The following is a 23,292-nucleotide window of genomic DNA, read 5'->3' as shown; positions in this document are numbered from 1 at the left end:
GTCACCTCGAGGCCACAGGTGCTGGGGCAGCCCCTGGCTTCAGCTCGTCTCCCAGTCCCTGTGGAGTGGGAAGAGGGGTCTCCCGGACACACAGACACACGGACACACAGCGCTTAGAGAGGGACAGAGGGGACTGTTCACGTGCTGTGTCCGGCCGAGGAGCCCGTGCAGGTGAGACCCACGTCCCCGGCTAGTTCTTTGGGTAAATGGGTCGCTAAACAAGCTCCCCCTGTATTGTGCTCACAGCGATCAGGGCTGCCAGTGGATGCAGGACCATGATTTCGCCATCAGGCATCTTGGGGCTCAGCTACAGGGGGCGCTCCGACACCCACAATTCAAGTCCTTAGATTTCTGTGATTTCATCGAACCTGGTCTTTTACCTTCTCAGCTTTCTTGGAGTAATGCTCTGTGTCTAAAAAAGCCGCTGAGATGTCTATACGTGTTTGCTTTTAGACCTGGTGATCAAGTGCATGAAACATACAGCTTCAACCCTTTGAAGCCCAAAGCATTAAAACCAAAACCCAGCAAAAACAAAGTCCATATGGTATTTAGAGCTGCCCCATAAAGAAATTACACTGCATGTTAACTAATATCTTTTATTGTCAGACTTTCTTGAGCCAACAAACAATGATTCCGCATGGCTGTCCATAGGGGTAAGGCAACTTTCCTTTTTCTTTGTGGGTAGACTTAGTTGGCCTAAGTCTTTACAACTTCTCTGTATAAAAATAGAAGTCCAAGACCAGATTATTTTTCTTCTGGTCATAAATGCTGATTTATTTACAGGGGCCTTGTTCAGACCACCATTATACACGTGGGATAAAATAGGTGTGTATTTTATTAAAACCTCAGCATTGAACGTCAGGGTCCTTTAAAGATCCACTCATGTGTTATGCTTTCAAGGAAGGTAGCATCTTTCCCCCATATTCCAACATGGTTATGTTGCAACCTACCCAGAGTGATACGAGCTAACCTTCCAGGAAACATTTTTTAACTTAAATCTCATAGAAACTAATGACTCCAAAATGCCTTCATATGGTTCTAAAAACAGCCTTGGAGCCAGCTGTTTAAGAGTGGTTTATAAATACAGTTATCTGTAGGCTGCATATCTGTTTGTAACACAGCAGACACAGATTGCAGACTTTGCTACACGTGAAACAAAACTGGAGTCAAAATGTGGCTTTCGGAATCCAGCAAAGACAGGAAACTCCAGGATTCCGGGTTGTTAATAAAACCACCTTGTAAAGTAACAGCTGACGACTCTCACTCTGAACTATTAAAATATACAGACGTTACGCCATTGCACATCCTCTTTCCCTTTGCTTTCAATGCTCATGAACAATGATGAAAGTGATGGGTTTATGGACACATGTGTGCACGGGCAGGTGCACGCACTTAAAAGATGAAACAGCAAAAGTTAATATACGTCCAATGAGGAAGGCTGCCAGCAGCGCTCCAACTAAAATAGACCGTCGTCCTCTTGCTCTCCCTCTGTCCCCCCTCCCCACTCCCTCACCTTCCCTCCCGGGGGAAATCAGGCTGGGAGGTTAGTGCAGAATAGATGGATCAACGCCCACCCCCCCACCCGCCTCAAGCTTAGCAAGTCTCCCCTAAAAGGGAGGGAAAGCATTTCTCTTCAGTAGCACAGTTAAGGTGGATTAGTGTCGGTTCCACAAGTTAAGGCACTTCTGGCTGCTTTGGTGGCAGCGTGGGTTTCATTTCCTCTCTTTTTAAGGCATGTGTCGTCTAAAAGAAGTAAAGCTTTGGAAACTGGGTCGACAGCTTGAGACACTGATCACCGGAGTGGACAGGATGAAAGGTCCCCCGAGACACCACCCTCCGACGAGGGGCTTCTGGAAAGCCTGGGCAGCCTCGCCTTGGGCTGCAGGTGCAGGAGCCGGCTGGGGCCGAGGGGGCGGCACGTGGAGATGCTCAATTCACGTGGACCCACGGCCACCTTCACCTGGAGCTGCCCTGGCTGCTCACAGAGCGTGAGGTGCTGTAGCGCTTCTTCACGATCATGCTGATGTAGGCTTTCATGAGCTTGGCCACGTCTACCACCTGCCGGGAGAGCAGAATTGGCCCACGGTCACAAGTTTCTGAAGGGCCAGGGGACCCAGGCTAACAACCAGACATCCTCTGCCCAGTGCGGGCAGGCGGGGGCCCGTCCTCCCAGCAAAAGCCACCAGCCTGCCGTGCGAATCCACGGTGCAGGCTGTGTAGGAAGCCAAGAGTTAGAGCTGCTTTTCCCTATTCCTTGTTGGGTAGAAGGGGGACTCGTGGCCTTTCCACGTATGACGTGTGCCACCTGGTGGTTGCCTGACGTAAAACCGTCAGATTTTGCAAGACAGAAAGCCCCCCAGCAGATGACACTACAGTGTGTGGGTAGGATCAGGGCTGGGGTCACCATCCCCACTGAAGGCACAGGTACACGACAGAGCCCACAGTCACAGCTTTTACAGATTGCATCCTATCGTGCTGGTCAAAACCTCGTGACGCAGCTGGAGACACAGAGCTGAGGCCCGAGGCGCTGGCAGAGCCTCGTGTGCCCGTTCTGTTCCCTGCCAGCTCTGAGAGTCCAGCAGTAGCTATTTCATGGTGCGTTCACTGCCTCCCCTTCTGGCCTGTCCCTCCTGATGGCTGGCCTGAGCCCCTGTGAAGGCATCCTAATTGGCTCCCGTTTCCCTGATCTCTCTTCCCTTCCAATCCCACCCCACACTGTTTGTAAAAGCACTGTTGTTACACATCACACACCAAGAGCCCACGGCAGTTCCGCGCTGTTTACCGGAGTTGTGCAAACCCGGCAGCCTGGCGCCTGGGGCCCTCCAGTCAAAGCCCCACCTCTTTCCACCCTCCTGCACAGCACCTTCTCTCCATCACTGTACACCAACAGCCAAACGGGCAGCGTGTGACTCCTGCCCATTTCCCACCTTTGCTTGTCAGCAGCTCCCTAGGTGGAGGCCTCCACAGGCTTCTTGGATGATCGGTATTATCATCACTACATTTTACGCTTTGGAGCGGGATGGCACACATATATAGAGGTGTTTTCTGTCAGCTAGAATTAGCTCTGTCCAGGACGCTCTACCGTTCGCTCCCTCCGGCTCCGTGGACACTGCCATACCCACGTCTCACAGCTGTGATCCACTGCCACCTCGTCTAGTAAGTTTCACAAGGCTTTATTGCCAAGCTATATATATATATAGGACCTCTACATCACTTCCCTTTCTCTTCTTTTCCTACAAGGGTACAAGGGAACCAGATTTCTCTGTTGCAGAGGTACACAGAACAAATGTGGGGCTGTCAGATTTTGGCCTGTGAGAAACCTGCAGCTGGGGAAGGCGCACCATGCTGTATCTTCCTATATCTTAAAAGCGAAACATCCAAATAAAATTACTTGGTCAAAGGCATCAGGAAACGGGGTGCGGTTTTCCTATTTTGTCAAGGCCACGGATGAAAGATTTGCCTCTTACCTCACTGGTTTCAAAGAGCAGCTCCCTCTCATCGACGACGATCTTGTACGTGTTGGCCAGGGGGGCCCCGAAGGACAGAATGTGCTCGTACTGGAAGACTTCCAACGGTCTCCCCTCCCCGCGCTTGTAGACAGACACGGCGTCTGCGCTGACGCCCAGCCAGAGGTCCTGGGGGAAGCCTCCTTCCTTGCACTGCGGGGCAAGAGTTAGTGCAAGAGATCATAAGTTAGAAACAGAACATAGAAACCACAAGAGAGGCTTTGAGTCCAGCACTCTGCAAAGAATGCTGAGTGCACGCAGCGTGTCCTTATGCTGGGGGCATTGAAATACAAGATACGAGAAACGGTGGCTTGTTGGCGGCCTTGATGGATTTCTGACCAGCTGATCAATCCTGTGCATTTGGGGAATCCTACTTGATAAATCCAACACCTTGCTTGGACTCTCCACCTCTCAACATCATCACTCTCCTGGCCATCTGGATTAGCTATGCGGAGGTGGCCGTAGCCGTGGAACTTGACAGCGACTCCCCAGCGAATCAAGCAGCCCGAGCCAGGGCTGCTCTCTTCCATCTCTAGTTCTGCCTCCCCTTCCTGTTTCGGATGATTATTCTTCAAATACAAAACCTAGGATCACAGAGGGAAATTCTCCCAATCTGTGCTGAGCGGTTTGGGCTCCTCTTGAAAAACACGTCTCGTGACAAGGAGCCGCAATGACCTTAAGTGTGTATGGTGGTCGATCTCACTGGTTTCACAACAGACCTTCCTGCATGGATCAGTGGAGGAAAATAAGAGCCGGGCTGGCTGTAGGGGATGACAACACAGGGCCAGGGGGATCAGGAGGGATACACACCGGTGACACAAAAAGAGGAGGTACCTGTACAAAGCATCTGATTTATACTTAAAAACAAATGTAACTGAATCAATCAACCAGCCAACCGACCCAAAGACAGCATCCAATGAAAAGTCATGAAAGGATCTTGGAATATATGATCAACATTTAGATTTTTATAGAGCTTCATTTGAAAGTCATCAGATAACATGCTGAATGATTATGATCATCAGAAAAACAGACCAAGGGCTGGTTTATCTACACCAAGCGCTGGCAAGCTTATCTGTTAGAGGACAGACAGTGAATGCTTTAGGCTTTGTGGTCTCCGTCACACGTACTCAGCTCTGCCGTTTCAGTGTAAAAGCAGCCAGAGAAAAACATGTAAAGGAGTGAGCCCTGCTGTGTGGCAATAGAACTTTTTTTTACAAAAAAGGAGGCAGGCAGGATTTGGCTCACGGGCTGCAGTTTGCCAAGCCTTGATCTCAATCATTAGTAAGATTTTCTTTCCGTAAATGGTCTACTTAAAAAAAAAAAAAAGGTCTGTGTCTTTATTCCCCTTTTACCCCTAGGTTCTTCATGACCTTTTTTTTTCTTCTTACATTCCATATATATGTGTTAGCATATGGTATATGTTTTTCTCTTTCTGACTTACTTCACTCTAGAGCATGGACTTGAGGATATGGGGAGGGGGAAGGGTAAGCTGGGACGAAGTGAGAGAGTGGCATGGACATATATACACTACCAAACGTAAAATAGATAACTAGTTGGAAGCAGCCGCATAGCACAGGGAGATCAGCTCGGTGCTTTGTGACCACCTAGAGGGGTGGGATAGGGAGGGTGGGAGGGAGACGCAAAAGGGAGGAGATACGGGAACATACGTATATGTATAGCTGATTCACTTTGTTATAAAGCAGAAACTAACACACCATTGTAAAGCAATTATACTCTAATAAAGATGTTAAAAAAAAAAAAAAGGATATGAATCAGTACTGGGTTGATGTGAGTTTAGCCAAATTCAAATTGTGAAATAGAAATTCTTCCCTTCAGTCATGGGAAAAAGATATAAATTTAAAATCCAAGGATATCCAAAATTTCTAATTTTATGGACACAGTTCTAAAAAAAATTTTTTTTTAAACTTTAATGCAGATTTTTACCAGCACTTTTTCGTTGAGGCTATAGCTTGAATAAGAAAGAATCAGAAATTATTTAAGAATAGATGACACCTTAATTTTCCACTCACTTCTAACATTACGAGAGCATTTACTGTAAAGGAGGAAGAAAACTTTGGGTGTGTGGCGGGTGTGAAGGGTAAAATCTGGGGGCTCTAAAAAGAGAGGGTGAGAGAGCCAAGTGTTCCACCAGGTCCTCCCTTCCCCAGGAACCTGACCGTGGTGGTTGCACAGACCCCAGTGCAACCCGGTCCAAGAAGCGGCAGGCAGCTCTCACCTCCACATCAAAGAGCGTCGACCCGTATCCAGGCCACTCCTTGATCAAGGCCATGTACTTGGCCATGGCCTGCTCCTGGCTCATCCCCTGAAACTTCTTCCACTTGCCGACGATGCTGGCCCGCGCAGACGAGACCTCCTCCTTGACCCACATGTCCAGCATCTGCCCCTCCTCTGCCCTCTGCCGCACCGCCGCCCCCGTCCGGAAGCTCCGGCGCAGCGTCCCCTCCAAGAAGCTCGTGCGGCGCTTCTCCAGCCGCTCACACGGTGTGAAGCTCTTGGTGGACTGGCTGATGCGGGCCTTGAGTCTCTGCAGCGAGTAGACCTCCTCCAGGGGCGGCACTGGGGCGTGGGGCGTGTAATCCCCCTGCAGGTACTGCAGCCGCAGGGCAGCCAGGACCTGCAGGTTTTCCTCGGGGGCCGGGTAGTGGCCGTGGACGACGGCTTCGTGGGCCTGTAACAAGGCGGTCAGTGGCGCTATGGGCCAGGCATGGCTGTGCGACACCATGCCCGCCTGGCTTGCTCCCTTGTTCCACCAAAGGCCACCTTCCTTAAAATTGTACCCTAACCCTCCCGTGCCGCCTTAAGGTTCTCCGTCGCATGGATACCACTGAACACGTATATCTATCTTATTTCTTATTGCTCCCCCCGTACCCTCTCCCCTGTCCCAACTAGAACAGTTCCTGGCCCAGGAGTTCATATAATACGTGTAGAAGTTTCCTTCTACAAATGAATGAAAGAGCAGCTGAACCTGTCCACGCTGGGAATTCTACTGCCACGTGTGATTTCCAAGAACTAGCAGTTAACGTACGAGGGGTACGAACGGGTTTCACCCCTGCTCGTCTGCAAAGGAGCCTAAGAGCTCCGTGTACCTGTTCAAACATGAACGCGAATTCCACGCTGTCTTCTGGCACGTTGTCTGTGTCCAGGAAGCAGTAAAGTTTGAAGTAGAATTTCCAGGGCTGGTCACCCACCTCTGACGTGGCAGCCAGCCTACGGACGGAAGTTGAGAGAGACTCAGAAAGCAAAATGAGAAATGGGCCATGGGTGACCCACAGGGAGTTCACTGCATATGGTGTATTCTCGGCAAGGATTCAGACATCCTGTCTGTGCTCAGATAGCAGAGAGGGTGGAGATGGGGATGGTGGGAGAGAAAATAGAGCCAGAGTGAAGCTTACCAGAGTTCCCTGCTAATTTTATTTCCCGAGGTGAAAAACACACTTTCATCCTAGTTTTACTTTAAGACAACAAACAGGCAGCCTTCAGGTAAACCGAGCTAACAAGTATTTCCCCGAGTGTCCCAGTCTGGTTAGTCCTAGCTACACACAGAAAGCAAAGAAACAAAGCCTATTCCTTCATTCCCTTTGCCGACTCGCAAACTATAATAATATTTATAAAATTGACATGAACGTTTGGTAGGCTATGTTTACAGAAAGTAGGAATATCCCTCTCCCCCCGCATCGCATTTTGGTTTATTTCCAACAAAGCCCTTAGACCAGGCCCACCTTGAGGAGAGGAGGTCACTTCCTCTGGGACTTGGAAGTTTGGGGCTGTTCTAAACCTCTTGGTCCCCTGACACATTTCTTTATTTTCTTTTCTTTTTTTTTTTTTTTTTTGCGGTACGCGGGCCTCTCACTGTTGTGGCCTCTCCCGTTGCGGAGCACAGGCTCCAGACACGCAGGCTCAGCGGCCATGGCTCACGGGCCCAGCCGCTCCGCGGCATGTGGGATCTTCCCGGACCGGGGCACGAACCCACGTCCCCTGCATCGGCAGGCGGACTCTCAAACACTGCGCCACCAGGCAAGCCCAATTTCTTAGTTAAAGCTACTCCTGCCCCCTTATGCAGCTGGGGAGGGGCAGGGCCCTGCCCTGCTGGAGTCTCGTCATTGGTACTGGCATCATGCTAAAGGAGGAACATCTTTTGTGTTACTCGGGGGATGTGAATATTGTGGGTCCAAGAGATACAAAATGCAGTTTGAAGAGTTTATAAGTTGGCTTCTGTCCACTCGTCCAGCTTCAAAGCTAATGACAAGTTAAAATCTGAGAATCAGAAAATTCCAAGATGAGGGTGACAGCAGGACACGGAGAGAAGAATGGGGTAGAGGATCAATGACGGGGTGAATCCTATTTGAGACAGTAGCTCTATCTAGGAATCAAGGGAAATAGGCAGCAGAGAGAGATGAGAAATTAAATATATGCTTTAACACAGGTAAAATGAGATGAACTCAAAGGTACCCTGAAGCCAAAAATGGAATCAAAGTTCAAACCCTCCTGCTCTTAACGTCTTTCCTCAAATATGCTTTCACACAGGAAAAATGAGATGAACTCAAAGGTACCCTGAAGCCAAAAATGGAATCAAAGTTCAAACCCTCCTGCCTCTAATCGGCTGGCACTTCAGGGAGAAGGAACTTACTTTTCAAACTTTGCTAATACATCTGCTACAATGGTCCGGCTTTCGACGGCTTTATCGACGTGTCCGTTGTACTCAAAGAGCGCAAACATGTTTCTGCTGTCCTCCATGGCCAGGCCTCGGATCAGCTTCTCCACCACCTGGAAGACACGGGGACTTCAGCTTCCGAAGCTGTGCTTCTAGAATATGCCGTCATCAGAACCCAGGGGGAGCTGCCAGCAAAAGTGAGGGTCCAAGCAACCTCCCAACACTGTCGTGTACGGAATCTCCAAGGCGCTGTTTTCCCTGGTTCTCTCGAAATCAGTTCTCTCTCTTCCTTGCCAAAGAGAACACAGGTTATTTTGCCCACAGCTAGGGGCAGATGCCGGCCGGTTTCTTGCAAACCTGTAAGCGCGTGAAAACTAAAGCCCGTTTGCCTGATAGATTCACAAACTCACAGCAATTTCCACTGACATCTCTGCTACACCAGCTTTTCCGGGTTTTACTGCACTACTCCTTTTAGCCAATTGGTTTTATGGTACTAAGTTTAAATTGAAAAAAGAAGGAAGAATGAAAACATGTTCACCCAACGTGCTAGATATTTGTATGGCAAACAGAAAAACACTGCAGAAGTGAGAGGCTAAACCCTTGTCAGAGCAGACGTATCTGAGTCAGGTCCGCAATCTCTACTAGGTATCGACTGCTTCTTGGATTAGCAGGATTACGTCTGTTTCCTTGGTTACTGAACAGCTGCACCATGCCAGCCGCAACTGTGCTCGACAGTCAGCCTAACTGCGCCCAGTTTTCCTGACGTAAGTAAGCACGTGGGCAGCTGGGCCTCTCCCTCACCTCCCCGGCTGTGGTGTGGGAGCTGATGGTGATCTTGCAGGAGCCACCGCCGTGGCAATACACTGTGGACGTCATCTCCTGCCGATGGATCAGCGCTTCGATTTCATCTCGGGAAGGCACAAACTCTCTGCATTTGGTTTTCTTGAGAGATTCGTAAATGAAGAGGGCGTATTTTTCCATCTCGGTTCCTGGAAACTGTTCCCGTATCCTAGGAGCCAAACACCAACTGTTAATTGCAAGATCTGAGGACGGCTGGCTACGGGGAACCGGGCGGCTTCAACGTGCTGCAGACCAACACGGTGAATGGGGTCCCAGCGCAGAGCAAACGCTGGCCGCTTCCCTAGCTCATCCTGTGCTGTTTCAGGACCAAAAAGAAAAAGGAGACAGAGAGAAAATCCAAAGACCAAAGAGCCCAACTAGGCCCGGGAGCAACTTCTGCTACTAGCTGACCTCTGCAGAGCTATTAGATTTGAAAGGGCCACGTGCCTCATACTACTGCATGAAAATTCTTCTTCCACAGTTAATCAAAGCTGAATCAGACAGCCTCTACCTGTTCGATCTGGAACAAACATCCAAGGTTCTTTTCTTTTTTCCCTGTTCATACAGAGTAGTGGTAATTACATTTATCAACGTCCTACGCTTCAGGACACTACGCCCAAAGGGACCTGTCCCCGGATCAGCCCCGTGTGCCTTAGAGGGAAAAAGGTCGTCTGTGCCCTGTAAGTCAGCTCGGGTGACCTAGGAGCCCGAGCCACACAAGGTGTCTTCTGTTCCAGGCCCAACTTGTCTGAACTGTGTCCACCGCACTCCCGACGTGAGCAGCGCCGCCCGGGCCACTCGTACCTTCTCAGGTGGAACTTGAGGTACTTGAGGATCCCCCGGCTGGGCAGGAAGGTGCAGCTCAGGCAGGCTAGGATCTGCCAGCTGCACAGGTTGCCCACGCTGCCCGGATGGGGCACCTTGTTGGTCTGTTTGATGAGCTGACAGTAGAGCTCGTCTCGCAGAGGGCGGAGGTCGTGCCCCGTCTGCAGGATGCCCTGGATGATGGGAGTAGGGTCAGACATGGACTCCAGCTGCTGCAGGGAATTGAATATCTTGATGGCTTCATCCTGAAGGGTCGTGTAGCCTTTGTCTTTGAGCACTAAGAGAAGCACAACAAACACGAGTCACACGAGGCTTTGGAGAAGGTACAGTCTGAGCAGCAGACAAGAGGCAGGAACGGGGACCAGAGCTACTTCAGGATGCAGTGCCCACCACCTGCTCTGGACACTCGAACAGCCAAACAGAGGCGCACAAGTAACTGAACTATTTTACTGCGTGATAATGCTTACTGAAAAGCTGGTCTGCTGCCAAGCAGGTTCCGCATTTGACATGCACGACAACTGTTTAGGATCTGGTTCTCCAATAGATTAAGGGTACCCTGCGCTCCTGGGGCGTGCTGGCATGTTTTTTAATACAACAACACGGACATCAGTATAACCAGCTAACACTAATATGACAGAGCTAAAGAGTTAACAGGGAAACCACAGCACGGTGTCCCGGGCCCAGGAGGAATTCGGGACTCACGGTTGAGGTTGATGTCTCCGTAGGGCAGGGGCAGGAGTGGGGAGTGCAGGGGCCGGTGGGTGTGGCGCAGGATAGGGTTCCGCTTATAGATCTGCTCCACCACGTCCGCGTTCAGGCAGTTCTCCTTGAGAAGAACAGAGCCGTTAGGGAAAGCCCATGAGCTTATCGTAAGAAACGTACATGTAAAAGGACAAAGCCATCTGCATCCTCCTGAACGAGAATGTTTTTCACAAGTCACAAAACACCTGTAGTCTAGGGATGGAGGTGGGAATCCAGCATTAATCATCTCAAGCACGAAGATACCCGCAAGCCACGTTTGATGACAAATCACTCACACACACACACACATTTTTCTTACACAGCTCATTCTCTTTCTTTGATTTGCATATTTTCCCATGTTATTGAACAATCTTCTCTCTGGAAATTATATATACTGGAAAAAATTAAACTTTTCTTGCTAATTATTTAGCCATAAATCATTTGGCCAAATCATGTCACCCTTGTCTATAATTCATTTTAAAAATACATTTTGCTAGCTCTCTCATTGGTCTTTTGTATCCTCCCCCTGAAAATGACACGTTAATACATTATCAGCGAGACTGTTCCTCCTTGGGCCTCCTTTCTCACTCCTGAAATTTAAGAGCTCCTCTCAGAGAATTTCATCATGTATTTATGTTCCTAAAGCATTAATTTGGGATCTGAAAAAGCCAAAGTTACTTTTAGAACTTTAAATCAACAGAAAAGTTGGAGGAGAGGCAATGAATCATTCTAACATGGCAAGTTCATTTCTGCTATGAAACTTTTTCAATAATACCCAATTGAAAGCCAGAAAGAAATACGTTTTAATCACTTAAAAAACTGGTATGGACTTATTTAGGGCAACCTGTCTCATTTCTTAAGAAGCATTGCTTCATATCCAAAAATTCTATTTACTCTTTAGTGTCTGATTTCCAATGACTTAGTAAATCTACGGGTAAATAAGATATAGCTTTGAAGAGGAAGTGCAGCTGATACGTGCTTTTTTTTCTCTCCTTTTTCACAAGAAAGCTTCAACAGATTCATTTTTTTAAGACTAGAAATGACATTATTAGTTTCAAGCTCCTCGGGCTCCATGGACAGCTCTGCAGTTTGTAGGATAACTGACCTGCAGGAATTTGGCTCCAAACACCCAGAAAACATGTCATTTTGGAATCAAGAGGCTGACTTGAATTTGGTGGTTAATAATATACTACCGATGTATTAGACCCTCTCCCACCTTTACAAAAGACGCAGTTTGCCTCCTGGATCTAATTAGCTTACTTCCTTTGATGTACATCAGTAAATAAATACCCGCCTCACTATCATTCTGGCATCTTTTCTGTCACAGCTCTGGCTCTTTCCTTTGCATAGGGAACCTGCCTACATGGATAACTTGGAGGAACAGAATAAAAATAATTCCCTTGACCTGCGTCTGCATCAGGGGCTGACCAGCTAAGTGAGCGATGCAACCAGAGTATCCCGTGTCTCCGTTCCCATGCCTGGAAAATGAGCGCCGTGGTCCTTGTTCGTGGCTGCCATTTAAGGTTCATTCGTTTGCTTGTTCATTCATTCGATATACACTCACAGCCACTAATCTTTATAAACAGGGAGTTACAACTGAACAAGTTCAGTGCTGGTCCAGAGACCTGGGAGCTTCTTCTGTGAGTCTGGAGGCACCTGATAAGGATTCCAAGCTTTCTAGACCCATGTGGCCTCTTAGTGAATCCACTTGTGTGATCTAGAAACTGCAGTGGAAGTAGAATTATTGTGTTACTTCTAGAAGGTTCCCAACCTGGGCTCAAGTGGAACCTGTGACATGCAGGTTGTCCCCAACACAGATCACACCACGTCCCTGTGACTGGGGAGCCCCACACCCCAAATTACAGACCACTGTCCCTCCGCCTACACAGCTCTACAATCAGGTTTGCCTCAGTGGCGATCCGTAACACCGCCCCAGAGACAAGATAATTTTAGTGTCAAATTTCAATTTGACGTCAATTTTTGCATTTTCTAAATGCAGTCTAGCATTTAGATTTTTAAAAGCCAGGATACACACGAACATGAAATTAACTAAGAGATGTTCCCGTGGTGAGAATCTGTGAGCTAGTGTGACTCACTATGAGCTGGGCTCCCTCACTCTCACCTTGATATCCTGAATCAGCTGCTGGGTTGGGGTGTCGATCGGGGCCTTGGTGTCCGTCACGTTTTGAATGGCGCTGGACCACCTGGTGGCCTCGTTGAGCAGCTTGGTATAGAGGCGATAGCAGTGCTTGCGTCCGTACACGGTGACGTTCCAGTAGCCTGCAACAGCAACGCGCGTGCGTGCACATGGCAGCATGAACCTGGGGGACCAGGGTACTGTCCCCGTACCGGAGTCCCAGAAGTCCAGCACCCAGGCCATCTCCACCTGAGCCCCTTTATTAATTCAATAGCTACTTGCTGATTTCCTCCACGTGCCCTGCCCTGCACTAGGTACCCAAAGACACGTGGAATTTACAGTTACGAAGGGAAGACAAACATTAAAATGATAAGCCCAGAATTATGATAAATATATAATTAGTAACGCCTGCTCTCAAAGAAGGAACAGGCGTAAACTAAAGTCCAGTTCAAGGCTCCGGAACAAGAGCGAAAACTCTCCCCTCAGATTGCTGACTTTCTTTTTCCCTTCCTGTTCCTTGTCTTCCTTTCCTTTAGATTCTCCCTTCAAAAGAAACCATTGTGTCAAGCAAGCAGTCCAGGTGTTCAGACACCAGCCGAAAGTGGAATGCAGTGACTACAGTAAAAATATATACATGCGTATTTTTTTGCATGGACGAACTGTATTTCAAAAGCACAAAATCACGACTAGCAACAAAAAATCAAAGTAAACAACCTAGAAACACCTTTTGTAATACCGAAAGGGAAAAGAAAATCCTACGTGACCGCTTTTTATTATGCTAGGTTATGTTCACCGACAGTCAGGGTTTACCTTTTTTAGGCTGCATTATGACTCTCACGGTACAACGGTGAGAAAGACAAAAACACAGGCATAGAAAAATAAGCCTTCCTGTAGGAGAACTTCTGTCTGTTTACATCTCCTTGCCCTTAGAAGCATCTTTCTGCAACCCAATAAATCAGGACCCCTTTACTATGGTTTACATATCAAGTGTTCACATAGCTAACCACGGACAGCCTCAAAAGATAAATCAGCAAAAGAGACTTTTTTGGGGGGGCGGGGAACGTAAACACCCCAGGTAGGAAGCTCACTCCTTCGCTCCGAGCAAACCCACACCTCCTATGACTGGACAGGCCGTGTCTCAGGCCCAGCCAGTCCTGAGCACACCACACCGCTTACCTGTCTCTTTGAAGATCTTCTCGTCGGGCGGGACGACTGAACAGAGGCTGTTGAGGACCAGGGTGCCCAACTTCAGAGCATTCTTCTCCGAGCTCTTGTAGTAATCCAAGGAGTTGTGGGTTAGCACAAACCACCGTTTCTTCAGTTTCAGTGAAGACATCTTCGGACTGTTTTTCACTTCTTTGTGCAACCACCCTGGAAAGAAAGAATGAAGTGTCAGCTCAAAACTAGGAAGAGAAACTTCACAAACCAGGTAACCATTTGCACCCAGCTTACAAATGGGTCAGATTTCTATATATCTGCTACAAACGGCCACGATCATTTCTTATTGGATGATTTTTAACCATGTCAAGAGGCAAAATTACTCAGAAAAGTGGCTCAAAATGGAAACGTGGCAGATGTCCGTGTAAATGAAAACAGGACTCCAAGTAAGAGTGTCGGTGGCATCACCTCTCACTATAAATTCCTGGCCCTCCACTCTGGTGTCCCCCTTGGATCTCTGCAGCAGGGTTATCCAGTGGTGCATCTCCTCCGGCGTGTCTGCGTTGCAGTGAAGCACCCGGTTGGCCGTGATGATCACAAATGAGTTGGGTCTGAGCAGTGGGGCGAGAAGGAAGCAAAACCTCTTAGCTCCACTGAAATCACCACCTCCGTCTGACCCAAGACAAAATGCCTTTTTCCCAGCTTATGGGTCACAGGGATAAAAACGGCAGTGCTATGTGTATTTTACGTTAAGGCAAACCTTGCTCATTTCTGTAGGATTTATTTTATGCCTCATTAACCTTTAAACCTGGAGCAACACATTCTGAAGGTCCTGGAAGGGAAAACATTTCTTAATGCTGAACTTTCCAGATGAAATTCAGTTCCAGGAAGGCTAACTAAGGTGACCGCGAGGGAAAATTTTTTTTGGATGCCTCTCCAAAGTAAATTTCTTCCTGCCTCTGGGTACGGCTTTGGATAATATTTCTGTGGGTGGGTAATGCAATGTCAGATACCAGTAACAGGAGGTCAGTAAATAGGTGTAAGTGGAACATCTCATCCGCTTGATTATGCCTGGTACAAAGAGCCACCTGGGTCCATGCCTTCAATGCAGTCTGACAAGGGTGCATTTCCCAGGCAGGGATAACCTAATAATGGAAATTTACTTCCTCCTGCATCTCTTTTTAGCTGGCAATGCCCTGAGTCTCTCATAGGCTCTTAAACAAGATTTTTCTGTAGTTGGGAAGGAAAAAAGGTGAGCACTTGAGGAAGAGAGAAAAGCCTGGGTAGGGATGGAAGGTTCGCGCATGGATTGTCACGTGCCCAGCCCGCCTGACGTAGGGGTTTAGGAGGAGAGAGACGCAGATCAGAACCTGACTGTCAGAACAAGCATCTGGGCTTTAATTACTGACGTGACACACACGTGTTAAAGGTTCCTGAGCCAGGTATGAGAAGGTGTAGGGTGACTAGTAGAAACAAAGAATCTATGGTTCAGGAGAGCCTTTGTCAACGGTGGGGCGATGGACATCCCGGAATTCTCACTCAGCCCAGGAGACACTATTTTTGTTGTCAATTTGAATACATTTCTATTCTCTCTCTAAAGCTATGTCATTGAAGGCAGAAGTCAATTTTGATCCGTACTCAGAATTCCCAAGCTGCAAAGCAAAATAGAGATGGGAAAGACGAAGGTCACTGGGTACAGAGACCCCCAAGACCGTCACCGAGGATGATCTGCCTTCAAAAAACAGAACCAAACACATGCTATTTTAAGGGCACACGTAAGGTAGGCATGTCAAGGAAAATAAATGTTTGTGGTTTAATTTATTAATATTCCACATATAAATTACCATCAAAATCCTTTTCAAATTCATTATTAAATTTTAAAAAGGGGAACTACACCCACCCCTGTGCTGGGATACAGGCATTTTCATCCTGCATGAGTCCCAAGTCTGTCCCTGTATGACTGTCTAAATTAGGTTTCCAAGGTCTCCCCTACTCCTGACCCCTCCAACCCGCCGCACTCCAAAGACACCCAGAGAGGAAGACTGCGGATGAGGTCAAACTGGGTACCAAGAAGGAAGTCTCTGATTGCTGGGGTTGACCAGGTGGGAACACACAGCCTAGAGTCATTCCCCAGCCCAGAGCATAGAGCCTGTGGGCGCACGCAGGTATCCAGCAGTTACTTTTGTTAAGAGTCACACCTGAGCTTACCTGTCAGGGCTGTCCGAGGCGCACACAGAATCAATTAGCCCCACATCCAGAGTGCCCTGGAAAGAAGTGAAAAGCAGAGACACTGAGAGAACCATTCAAGTAGAGCACACATCATGATAACACCCCTAGATGATGACTCTCTAAACAGGCAAACAAAAAAGCCTCCTTCTTTGTGTGTTCACTGCAAAATAGTAGTTATCTAAGGAAACGTCCCCCTTCGTTCGGCGCAGACAGCCTCTAGACAGGGCAAAATCTACAGTCCATTCATTAAATAAAGTGTAAACGAATCTTTCTGCCTTGTTCCTAAAATACTTTCAGTGAAGGGTGTTTACAAACTTCTTTCAATCATACAACTTTTCTGATTTACACTATGATCTATCATCAAATTTTATAATTGTGAGAAAATCAAACTATCTCTGAAATATGATTTTGTGGCTCTGTTTACGTGCCTGGGATAGAGTGATGTCAGAAAGAATACAATTTGGAATTCACTATAGCCTTTGGGGAAAAGTGTCACGGGGCTTCCACGGTTTCATAAAAACTGGAATTTTTTTTGAGGTGGGAGAATAGTAATCTCTTACTACTTACAATCTTCTATAATTTACTCTGTTTTTCTATATGATTTTTAACCAAGATGTTCCCGTTTCTCTCTTTAATTATTATACTATTTCTTATTTAAAAAAAAAAAAAAAAAAAAAAAGACTGTCTACAAATTCCCAGTCCCCTCTGGCAGGACGCCTCCCTCCACACCCCACCCAGGCTCACGCACCACGGCATTCTGCGGATTTGCCTGTTCATCGTGCATCTCCCGAATCTCCTGGTCCGTGGATGCGTGGACCTGACTCAGCACGCTAAACCACTGGCTGTGGGGAGGAGAGAGCAACAGTGAAGGGGTGGCCAACCTCTGCATGCAATACAGTAGTGACACCCTTCTCCACATCCTCTGGGAAAACGACATCCCCTCTGAGCAACTTTCTTTTAATATGTCTACTCCTCACGGGTACGTGTGGGTTTCATAACACCGAGGAGCGAAGTTAGAAGAAAGAGCCCAGGTGCCTTTAAGTACCATCTGATGCAACTTCAGATCAGTGGGAAGACCCGTTCCCTCTGGCCCCAAGGACCTTCGTAGACATTTAATGATGATGATGGTAAGTTCCTAGAGAAATTGGCAGCAAAAAATGAAATCCTCAGTTCTACCCACGCACTTAGATCAAGGGTCTTTACTGAAGATATTATTTATAACCTAGGGAACATTCAAGTGCCTTCTCAATTTTAAATTCCGAGGTAAGCCCAACGTAAGAGCACCATCTCAGGGTGGCCACTGGATGTCTATTTCCCCTGCTCATTTCCAGGTGGGGTTTCCAACCACCTGATAGGATTTCCACTTAAGTGAATAAAACCACAGGAGAGCTGGAAATAGAAAACAACTGCCTGGAGTAGAAGGTAGAAAATTATTTTGACCAGAGAACTCTTCTATCTTCATTTCAAATGAGTTTTCTCACTTGCAGCCGCGTTAGAATCAGATAATAAAAGCGAACATGTCAACTCCAGAAAAGTCAAGCAGAACAAAAGTCGTGATGTAACTAGAAACACAATACGTGCTTGAGGAAAATGACCATGAATATCCATCCGTCTGTGTCAGTTCATCCATCCATCGTTTATTAAGCAACTAAAGTGAGAGGTACCAAATGTGAGAGAGATGCTAGGACATCCTTCTCCTGGAGGGGGCTAATCAGACACATACACACACTCCTGTAACTAAGGCACAGGAGAAAGTACTTGGTACCCAATGGGATATTTAAGTAAAAAATTAATACCTATATTTAAAGGTAAGTCACGTAAGATACTTACAGCAAAGCACTAAAATCTATCTCCTGTGATTCCTGAAGGAGCAAGATGTAACCAAGAGCTTGAAAATACTCAACATATACGGACTCGTAGGGAGACCAAGGGAAACATCTTAATGTGAATTGGTGCATCACTTCTGGTTAACCCAAAGGCAAGACTTCAGTCATCGCTTTACAGAGCTCAAAAATATCCAAAATCAGATACTGAACAACACAAACCTTCAAAATGCAGGCCACATGGGATCAGACACACACACACAGCTACATAAAATCTGCTGTGCTTTCCATCTATACAGGTGACCTCCTTAATACAAATCTCGCCCCTTAAATCAAGTGCAACTTGAAATCTGAAAAGGAATTTTAAAAAATGTGTTCCACTGGTCAGGGCAAAAAGTCCTTGGCTAAAATATTCCAAATGTTAAATCTAGCAGGTTCCTTATGGCACAAAACAGACAGGACAGCTGGGCCTATAATTCAGCTGTAAAAGCTGTGGGCATTCCCTGGACCACAAAAAACCACACGTGGTCTCTAGGAGTCCCAGATGGAATGACGGGGCTCTAATTCCAGGTCTGCTTGTTTTTCCAGCTTGTGTCATAATTTATGGTTCCAAGTGGGGTTTTAGTTTTTTCCCAGGGGAAGAATTGTTTTCTTTGCCCTTAATGCTGCTACCATGGTGTTATATCAACACAGAAACATTCAAAGGGCAAGGGGTCGGTCGTAAAGGCCCCGAGAACTCACTAGAAGATTCTAGTGATTTTTCTGAGCTGCAAAGTGATGAAGACAGGCCAAAGGATCTCAGCCTCAGAAATCAGAAGGTATTTTCTGGCGTTGCTCAGAATGGATGACAGGCATCTCCAACGTGACCCTATACACCCCCAGGGCAGCAGGAACAGAGACAGATGCTCCACTGCGTAACCCTGCCACGCATCACACAGAGAAGCACACACCAGCTCTTCTTAATTTTGTACCACATCTCAGCACTACGATGGAAACCAAGGTCCAGAAAAGTCGGACAACTTGCCCCAGCCAATGAGGGATACCACTGTCCTCCGAGCTCAGTCAAAAATCTAAGCTCCTTAAGAAGCTTCGTGCCTCCACTCAATAGAATTGACCGTGCGTTACTTTACACATTACACTACCTTTTCTCTGTACCTCAGTCTCCTATTCTGTAAAACTGGATAACGGCGATACCCCCTATAGGGTTGTTGTGAGAATGAAATGAGTTAACATACGTGAAGCATTTTGGAACGCTGCCTGCAATATAGTAAGTTCCCTAAGTGTTAACTATCTCTTCCAGCCGACGGAATTCTTCACTATCAAGGCCTTAAGCACCCTCCCAACGCCACAGTCCTAGCATTTATTTGAACGGCCAAGGGTTAATGTTCCTGTTTTTTCAACCCTTAAGCAAACAGAAGCTGCTCCCTTTCAAAGCTCAGAAGCTTCCAGAGGGTGGCTTTCAACTGTGTGTAGCAGCACAATTTACATATGCTGCTGGTGACAATAAAAGCCTGAGTGTAAATAACAAGGGGTCTCTCCAGTGGCACGTGAAGCTGGAAATCTGTGTGCTTACTGTATGGAACACAGTGCCCAGTGAAAGAGTCCCCAGGAGACAAGTACATCCGTCTCTTCCGACTCTCAGTTCTTCAACCATCCTAAGAGAAAAACCCAACTAGAAAATCAACTAAAATCTTTTCAGCACCAGTAGGCTCAAGAGTGATCCCTGTGACGTCCGGGCCTGCACAGGAGCGAGGATGTAGTTATGACCAAGTCGACAGCACAGCGCCTCACCTGGCGTCTTCTGGGGATTCAGCGATCAGGTGGAAGGTCCTATCAGTCATAATGATGTCAATCCCGTTTTCTTTGCTGGTGTTATCTATGATCTCCCTGCAAAGGGACACAAGCACCAAACGCAAATCAGGAACACAGAATTCTTAATAAGAGGCAAGAAAAGAAATTTCACCGTAACTGAAAGATCAGATACCAACACTTCCGCCTTGATTTTCTGCTTTTAGAAACGATGAAGACCCCTGTGGCCTCTAGGGGGAGGCAGGCTTTTCTCTCTCCAGAAAGGTGATCTGCTCTGTGTGTGTGTGTGTGTGTGTGTGTGTGTGTGTGTGTCTGTTTCTAGATCTCAATCCCATCTTGATCTCATCCTAACACTCTCTAAACAACACTGGAGGTTTAAACTCAGGGGACCAGGTTAAGATCAGGGTAAAACACAAGCAGCTGTTCGGATGGGACCAGAGGTGGTGATCTATTTTGTGAAGAAATGTGCTGGGGATACAGCCAGCTTGCTTTGTTAGCTGAAGTATACAGCTGTTCACAGCAAAACATTTATTTTACAACTGCGATATTAAGCAGTCTGGTTAGAAAAAAAAAAAGATTGTCTGACCTTTTAGCTAGAATCACTGAGATGAGATAAAATATTTTTTAAAAAACCAAGAAGATCAAAATTCAGAGAGGAGTCTGTGATGTTTCCTGGGAATGGAAGGAGAGAGGTGGCCCCGATTGGCGGTGGGGGTGGGTGATAAGCACGGGAGCCTCTGGAGTAGGACAATAATCCCCAGGGGAAAACTGTCCAGACCACGTCATCCTGGACCAGCCACTCCGCCTCCTGAGAACTCAGCTACCTTGCGTGTAAAACGACGGGGTGTCGTGGCTCTGAACCGCAGCGGTCCATCAGAATCCTGGGAAACGTTCAGAAAACCCAGGTGGGGCTTCCGAGGGTGGAGCCCAGGGACTCGCATTTATAAAAAGCTTCCCTGGAAATGGGGGAGTGATGATACTACCAGGGCGCCGAAGAGTCTGGAAATGACAGGATAAAGGAGGTGGGAGCTTTAACAATAGATGGTGAGTGAAAGGAAAGATGAAGGGGGTGGTGTATAAATTGAAAGAGACTTGAGCAATCTGTCATCCAATTAAAAATTATGAACCTTATTTGGATTCTGATTTGAAAAAAGAAACCAACCCAAACCAACAAGAACACTGTCACCGCCATGTGTAAGATAACTGGGGAAATTTGAACAGTGACCAGAGTTTGGACGGTAGAAGGAGCTCATGTTCCTTTTTAAATGTGATCATGATATTGTGACTATATATTAAAAAAGGTCTTGATCCTTCAGTGTGTACTAAATATTTACAAGTGAGATTATATGACGTCAGGACTTGCTTTAAAAAATGTAGCTTGTAGGGGGGCGGTGCTGGGTAGGGTCACAGATGAAACACCACTGGCCATCGGTGGGCAACCGCTGAAAGATGGGAAATGGACACACAGATCTCATTCCAGTCTCCTACCGACGCTTGCCTATGACTGAAATTTTCTATAATAAAAAATATATTTTTTTCTATAATAAACTTCAAAATATAAAATAAATAAAAAACTCTTAACGACGGTGAAACCTTAACAACTCATTGCCTTTTCTCTACAGAATGTGACCAACAGCTGAGGAAGGGTTAACGCTTCCTTACCTCTGTAATTTTCACAGAACACCTGGAGAATAGGGCTTCATTAAGCATGTGTTTGCTACAGAGTGAGTAGCAAAAGGGACATCCAAAAATACACGGGTGAAATTCACCATCACAATTCTCTCTCTCAGCCTCCTGGCATCTGTGGCCCCCCTCCTCCAGGGTGAAGAGAGGACCAACACGGTATGCAGGGCCAGGGGAGGACTGCAGGAGGTTCAGAGCTATGCCATGCTGCTGAAACTTGTAGGGCTCAGATGCAAACTCCCACAAACTCATCTGAGCATGGTTTCCTAAGGAACCTCAGAGGGGCAGCCTTGAAAAGTCTAATACTCTGCTGTCTGCACTTTACAATTTGGCCTTCAAATTAAATACAAAGACGACTTTCTTCCCTTGAGTAAACTTTCCACTTTCCAATGCATCATTTTCTACAGTTTCTAATGCTGGTTGAGCAGGAACCGTATGTCGTTTTCAGGTCTACGACTTCAGGAGTTAACTTGGTCTCTCAAAGCTTATTTTAACCCGTGTGCTGAAAATGTACGGCTGTTCAGTTTAAGTGGAGTGTGGCTACACCAAAATAAATTCTATGCCTAGTATCTAATTACCCAAGAAAACAAGCTGCCCCTCAATTCCCAACATTTTCTGAAAACCTTACTCCATTTTTAACAAATAGGCCCTCAGTGGTTCAATCCTTTGGTTCTATAAGAAGGTGGCAGAATGGAATTCCCCAGAGGTCCAGTGGTTAGGACTCAGCACTTTCACTGCCGTGGGCCTGGGTTCAATCTGAGGCCACGGACCTAAGATCCCACAAGCTGAGCGGCATGGCCAAAAAAAAAAAAAGTGGCAGAGAAAGGGGGTGTGTTGGATTCAAGCACCAGCTCTGTTGCTCTCATTGTTGGGTATGAAGAGGCTAGTATACCCAACAAAGGTGGAAGACAAATGATTCATTTCACACACCTCCCGACTGGCTGTCTGCTCCCAATTTAGCCATCTGTTGGCTACAGCTGGGCTTGGAGAAGAATTAAAAGTGATCGATTGACCCATAAAAGGATGACAAGATGCTCAACCAGTGGCTCAATACCCACACCACGATTCCTGTGTACCGCCAATGACATTTCCAAAGAGCTAGTTTTATGTCCAGCTAGCATCTTATAACCCAGAGCTGAATGTCTGAAAATTCACAAAAAGTGAATTTCACAGACGAAGTTTTATTTCCCTGATTTCCTAATAATTCAGCTCACTGAAAGGAATGATGAGGACGCACCGAGTACCTCTTACAATCTACTGCTTCAAAGAACTCGCCCCAGACAGCTTTTAGGCAGGGACTTAATTGATGAAGCAGCCCTGAGCCCCGGTCAGCAGCCCTGGCCAGGGCTCATCAACATACTTGGCTGTCCGGACTTCCACGGTGCCCTTGAGCTTTTCCTCGCTGTCATTCTCAAAGTACATCAGCTTGGCCTGGCGGAGGACGAACCAGCGCTTCTTCCAGTTTCTCCTGGACAGCGTGGAGGAGCCGCCACCCTTCTTGTGCAGCCAGCCTTGCTTGAGGGCCTCCTGCTTGGAGCGGAACCACAGGAAGGTTTCGTCCTTGAGGACGCACCAGCGGCGTTTCCAGGTGTTCATGAGGCCACCTGTCTCCCCAGGGTTGGGTAGGAAGGGGTTTAAGAAAATCCGTCATATTGGATCATAAGATCAGTAGGTCTTCAGGTCCAGCCCATCCTTAACTTTGCACCAAATGACCCACCCTCAGACACCCACCGATGATGGGTGAGCACACTGCTGGGTCGTGTTCAGGGGGCACTGGGCAGGTGTCACACTGGCTTGGCTGGATTACACAAGAACGCTTCCTTTTCTCCAAAGCAGCTCCTACTCACTTAGCTGAGAAATCCTGGTGAG

The 23,292-nt window shown here is 47.1% G+C and overlaps 1 protein-coding gene across 2 annotated transcripts in view; it reads right to left on the bottom strand.

The window, feature by feature from the left end:
• Positions 1-580: 580 nt before the first annotated feature.
• The window catches only part of MYO10 (myosin X), a 216,367-nt gene continuing 193,655 nt past the window's right edge, over positions 581-23,292 (bottom strand). The window contains exons 27-41 of one of the 2 annotated variants that reach the window (XM_032627991.1): positions 22,784-23,027; positions 19,723-19,818; positions 16,857-16,950; positions 16,088-16,143; positions 14,348-14,490; positions 13,898-14,092; positions 12,707-12,864; positions 10,546-10,669; positions 9,823-10,120; positions 8,980-9,187; positions 8,155-8,291; positions 6,614-6,734; positions 5,743-6,195; positions 3,468-3,659; positions 581-2,058 (exon numbers count right to left, since the gene is read on the bottom strand). In XM_032627991.1, the coding sequence (XP_032483882.1) occupies positions 1,957-2,058; positions 3,468-3,659; positions 5,743-6,195; positions 6,614-6,734; positions 8,155-8,291; positions 8,980-9,187; positions 9,823-10,120; positions 10,546-10,669; positions 12,707-12,864; positions 13,898-14,092; positions 14,348-14,490; positions 16,088-16,143; positions 16,857-16,950; positions 19,723-19,818; positions 22,784-23,027 (2,621 nt within the window). In that variant the 3' untranslated portion in view covers positions 581-1,956. The remainder of the gene's footprint in view (positions 2,059-3,467; positions 3,660-5,742; positions 6,196-6,613; positions 6,735-8,154; positions 8,292-8,979; positions 9,188-9,822; positions 10,121-10,545; positions 10,670-12,706; positions 12,865-13,897; positions 14,093-14,347; positions 14,491-16,087; positions 16,144-16,856; positions 16,951-19,722; positions 19,819-22,783; positions 23,028-23,292) is intronic. The other variant, XM_032627992.1, reaches the window with a different exon arrangement.

Source organism: Phocoena sinus, chromosome 3 (genome assembly GCF_008692025.1).
Source record: "Phocoena sinus isolate mPhoSin1 chromosome 3, mPhoSin1.pri, whole genome shotgun sequence".
NCBI classification, from domain to species: Eukaryota; Metazoa; Chordata; class Mammalia; order Artiodactyla; family Phocoenidae; genus Phocoena; species Phocoena sinus.
The sequence above is the reverse complement of the archived record's forward strand: the minus strand, read 5'-3'. Positions and strand labels throughout refer to the sequence as shown.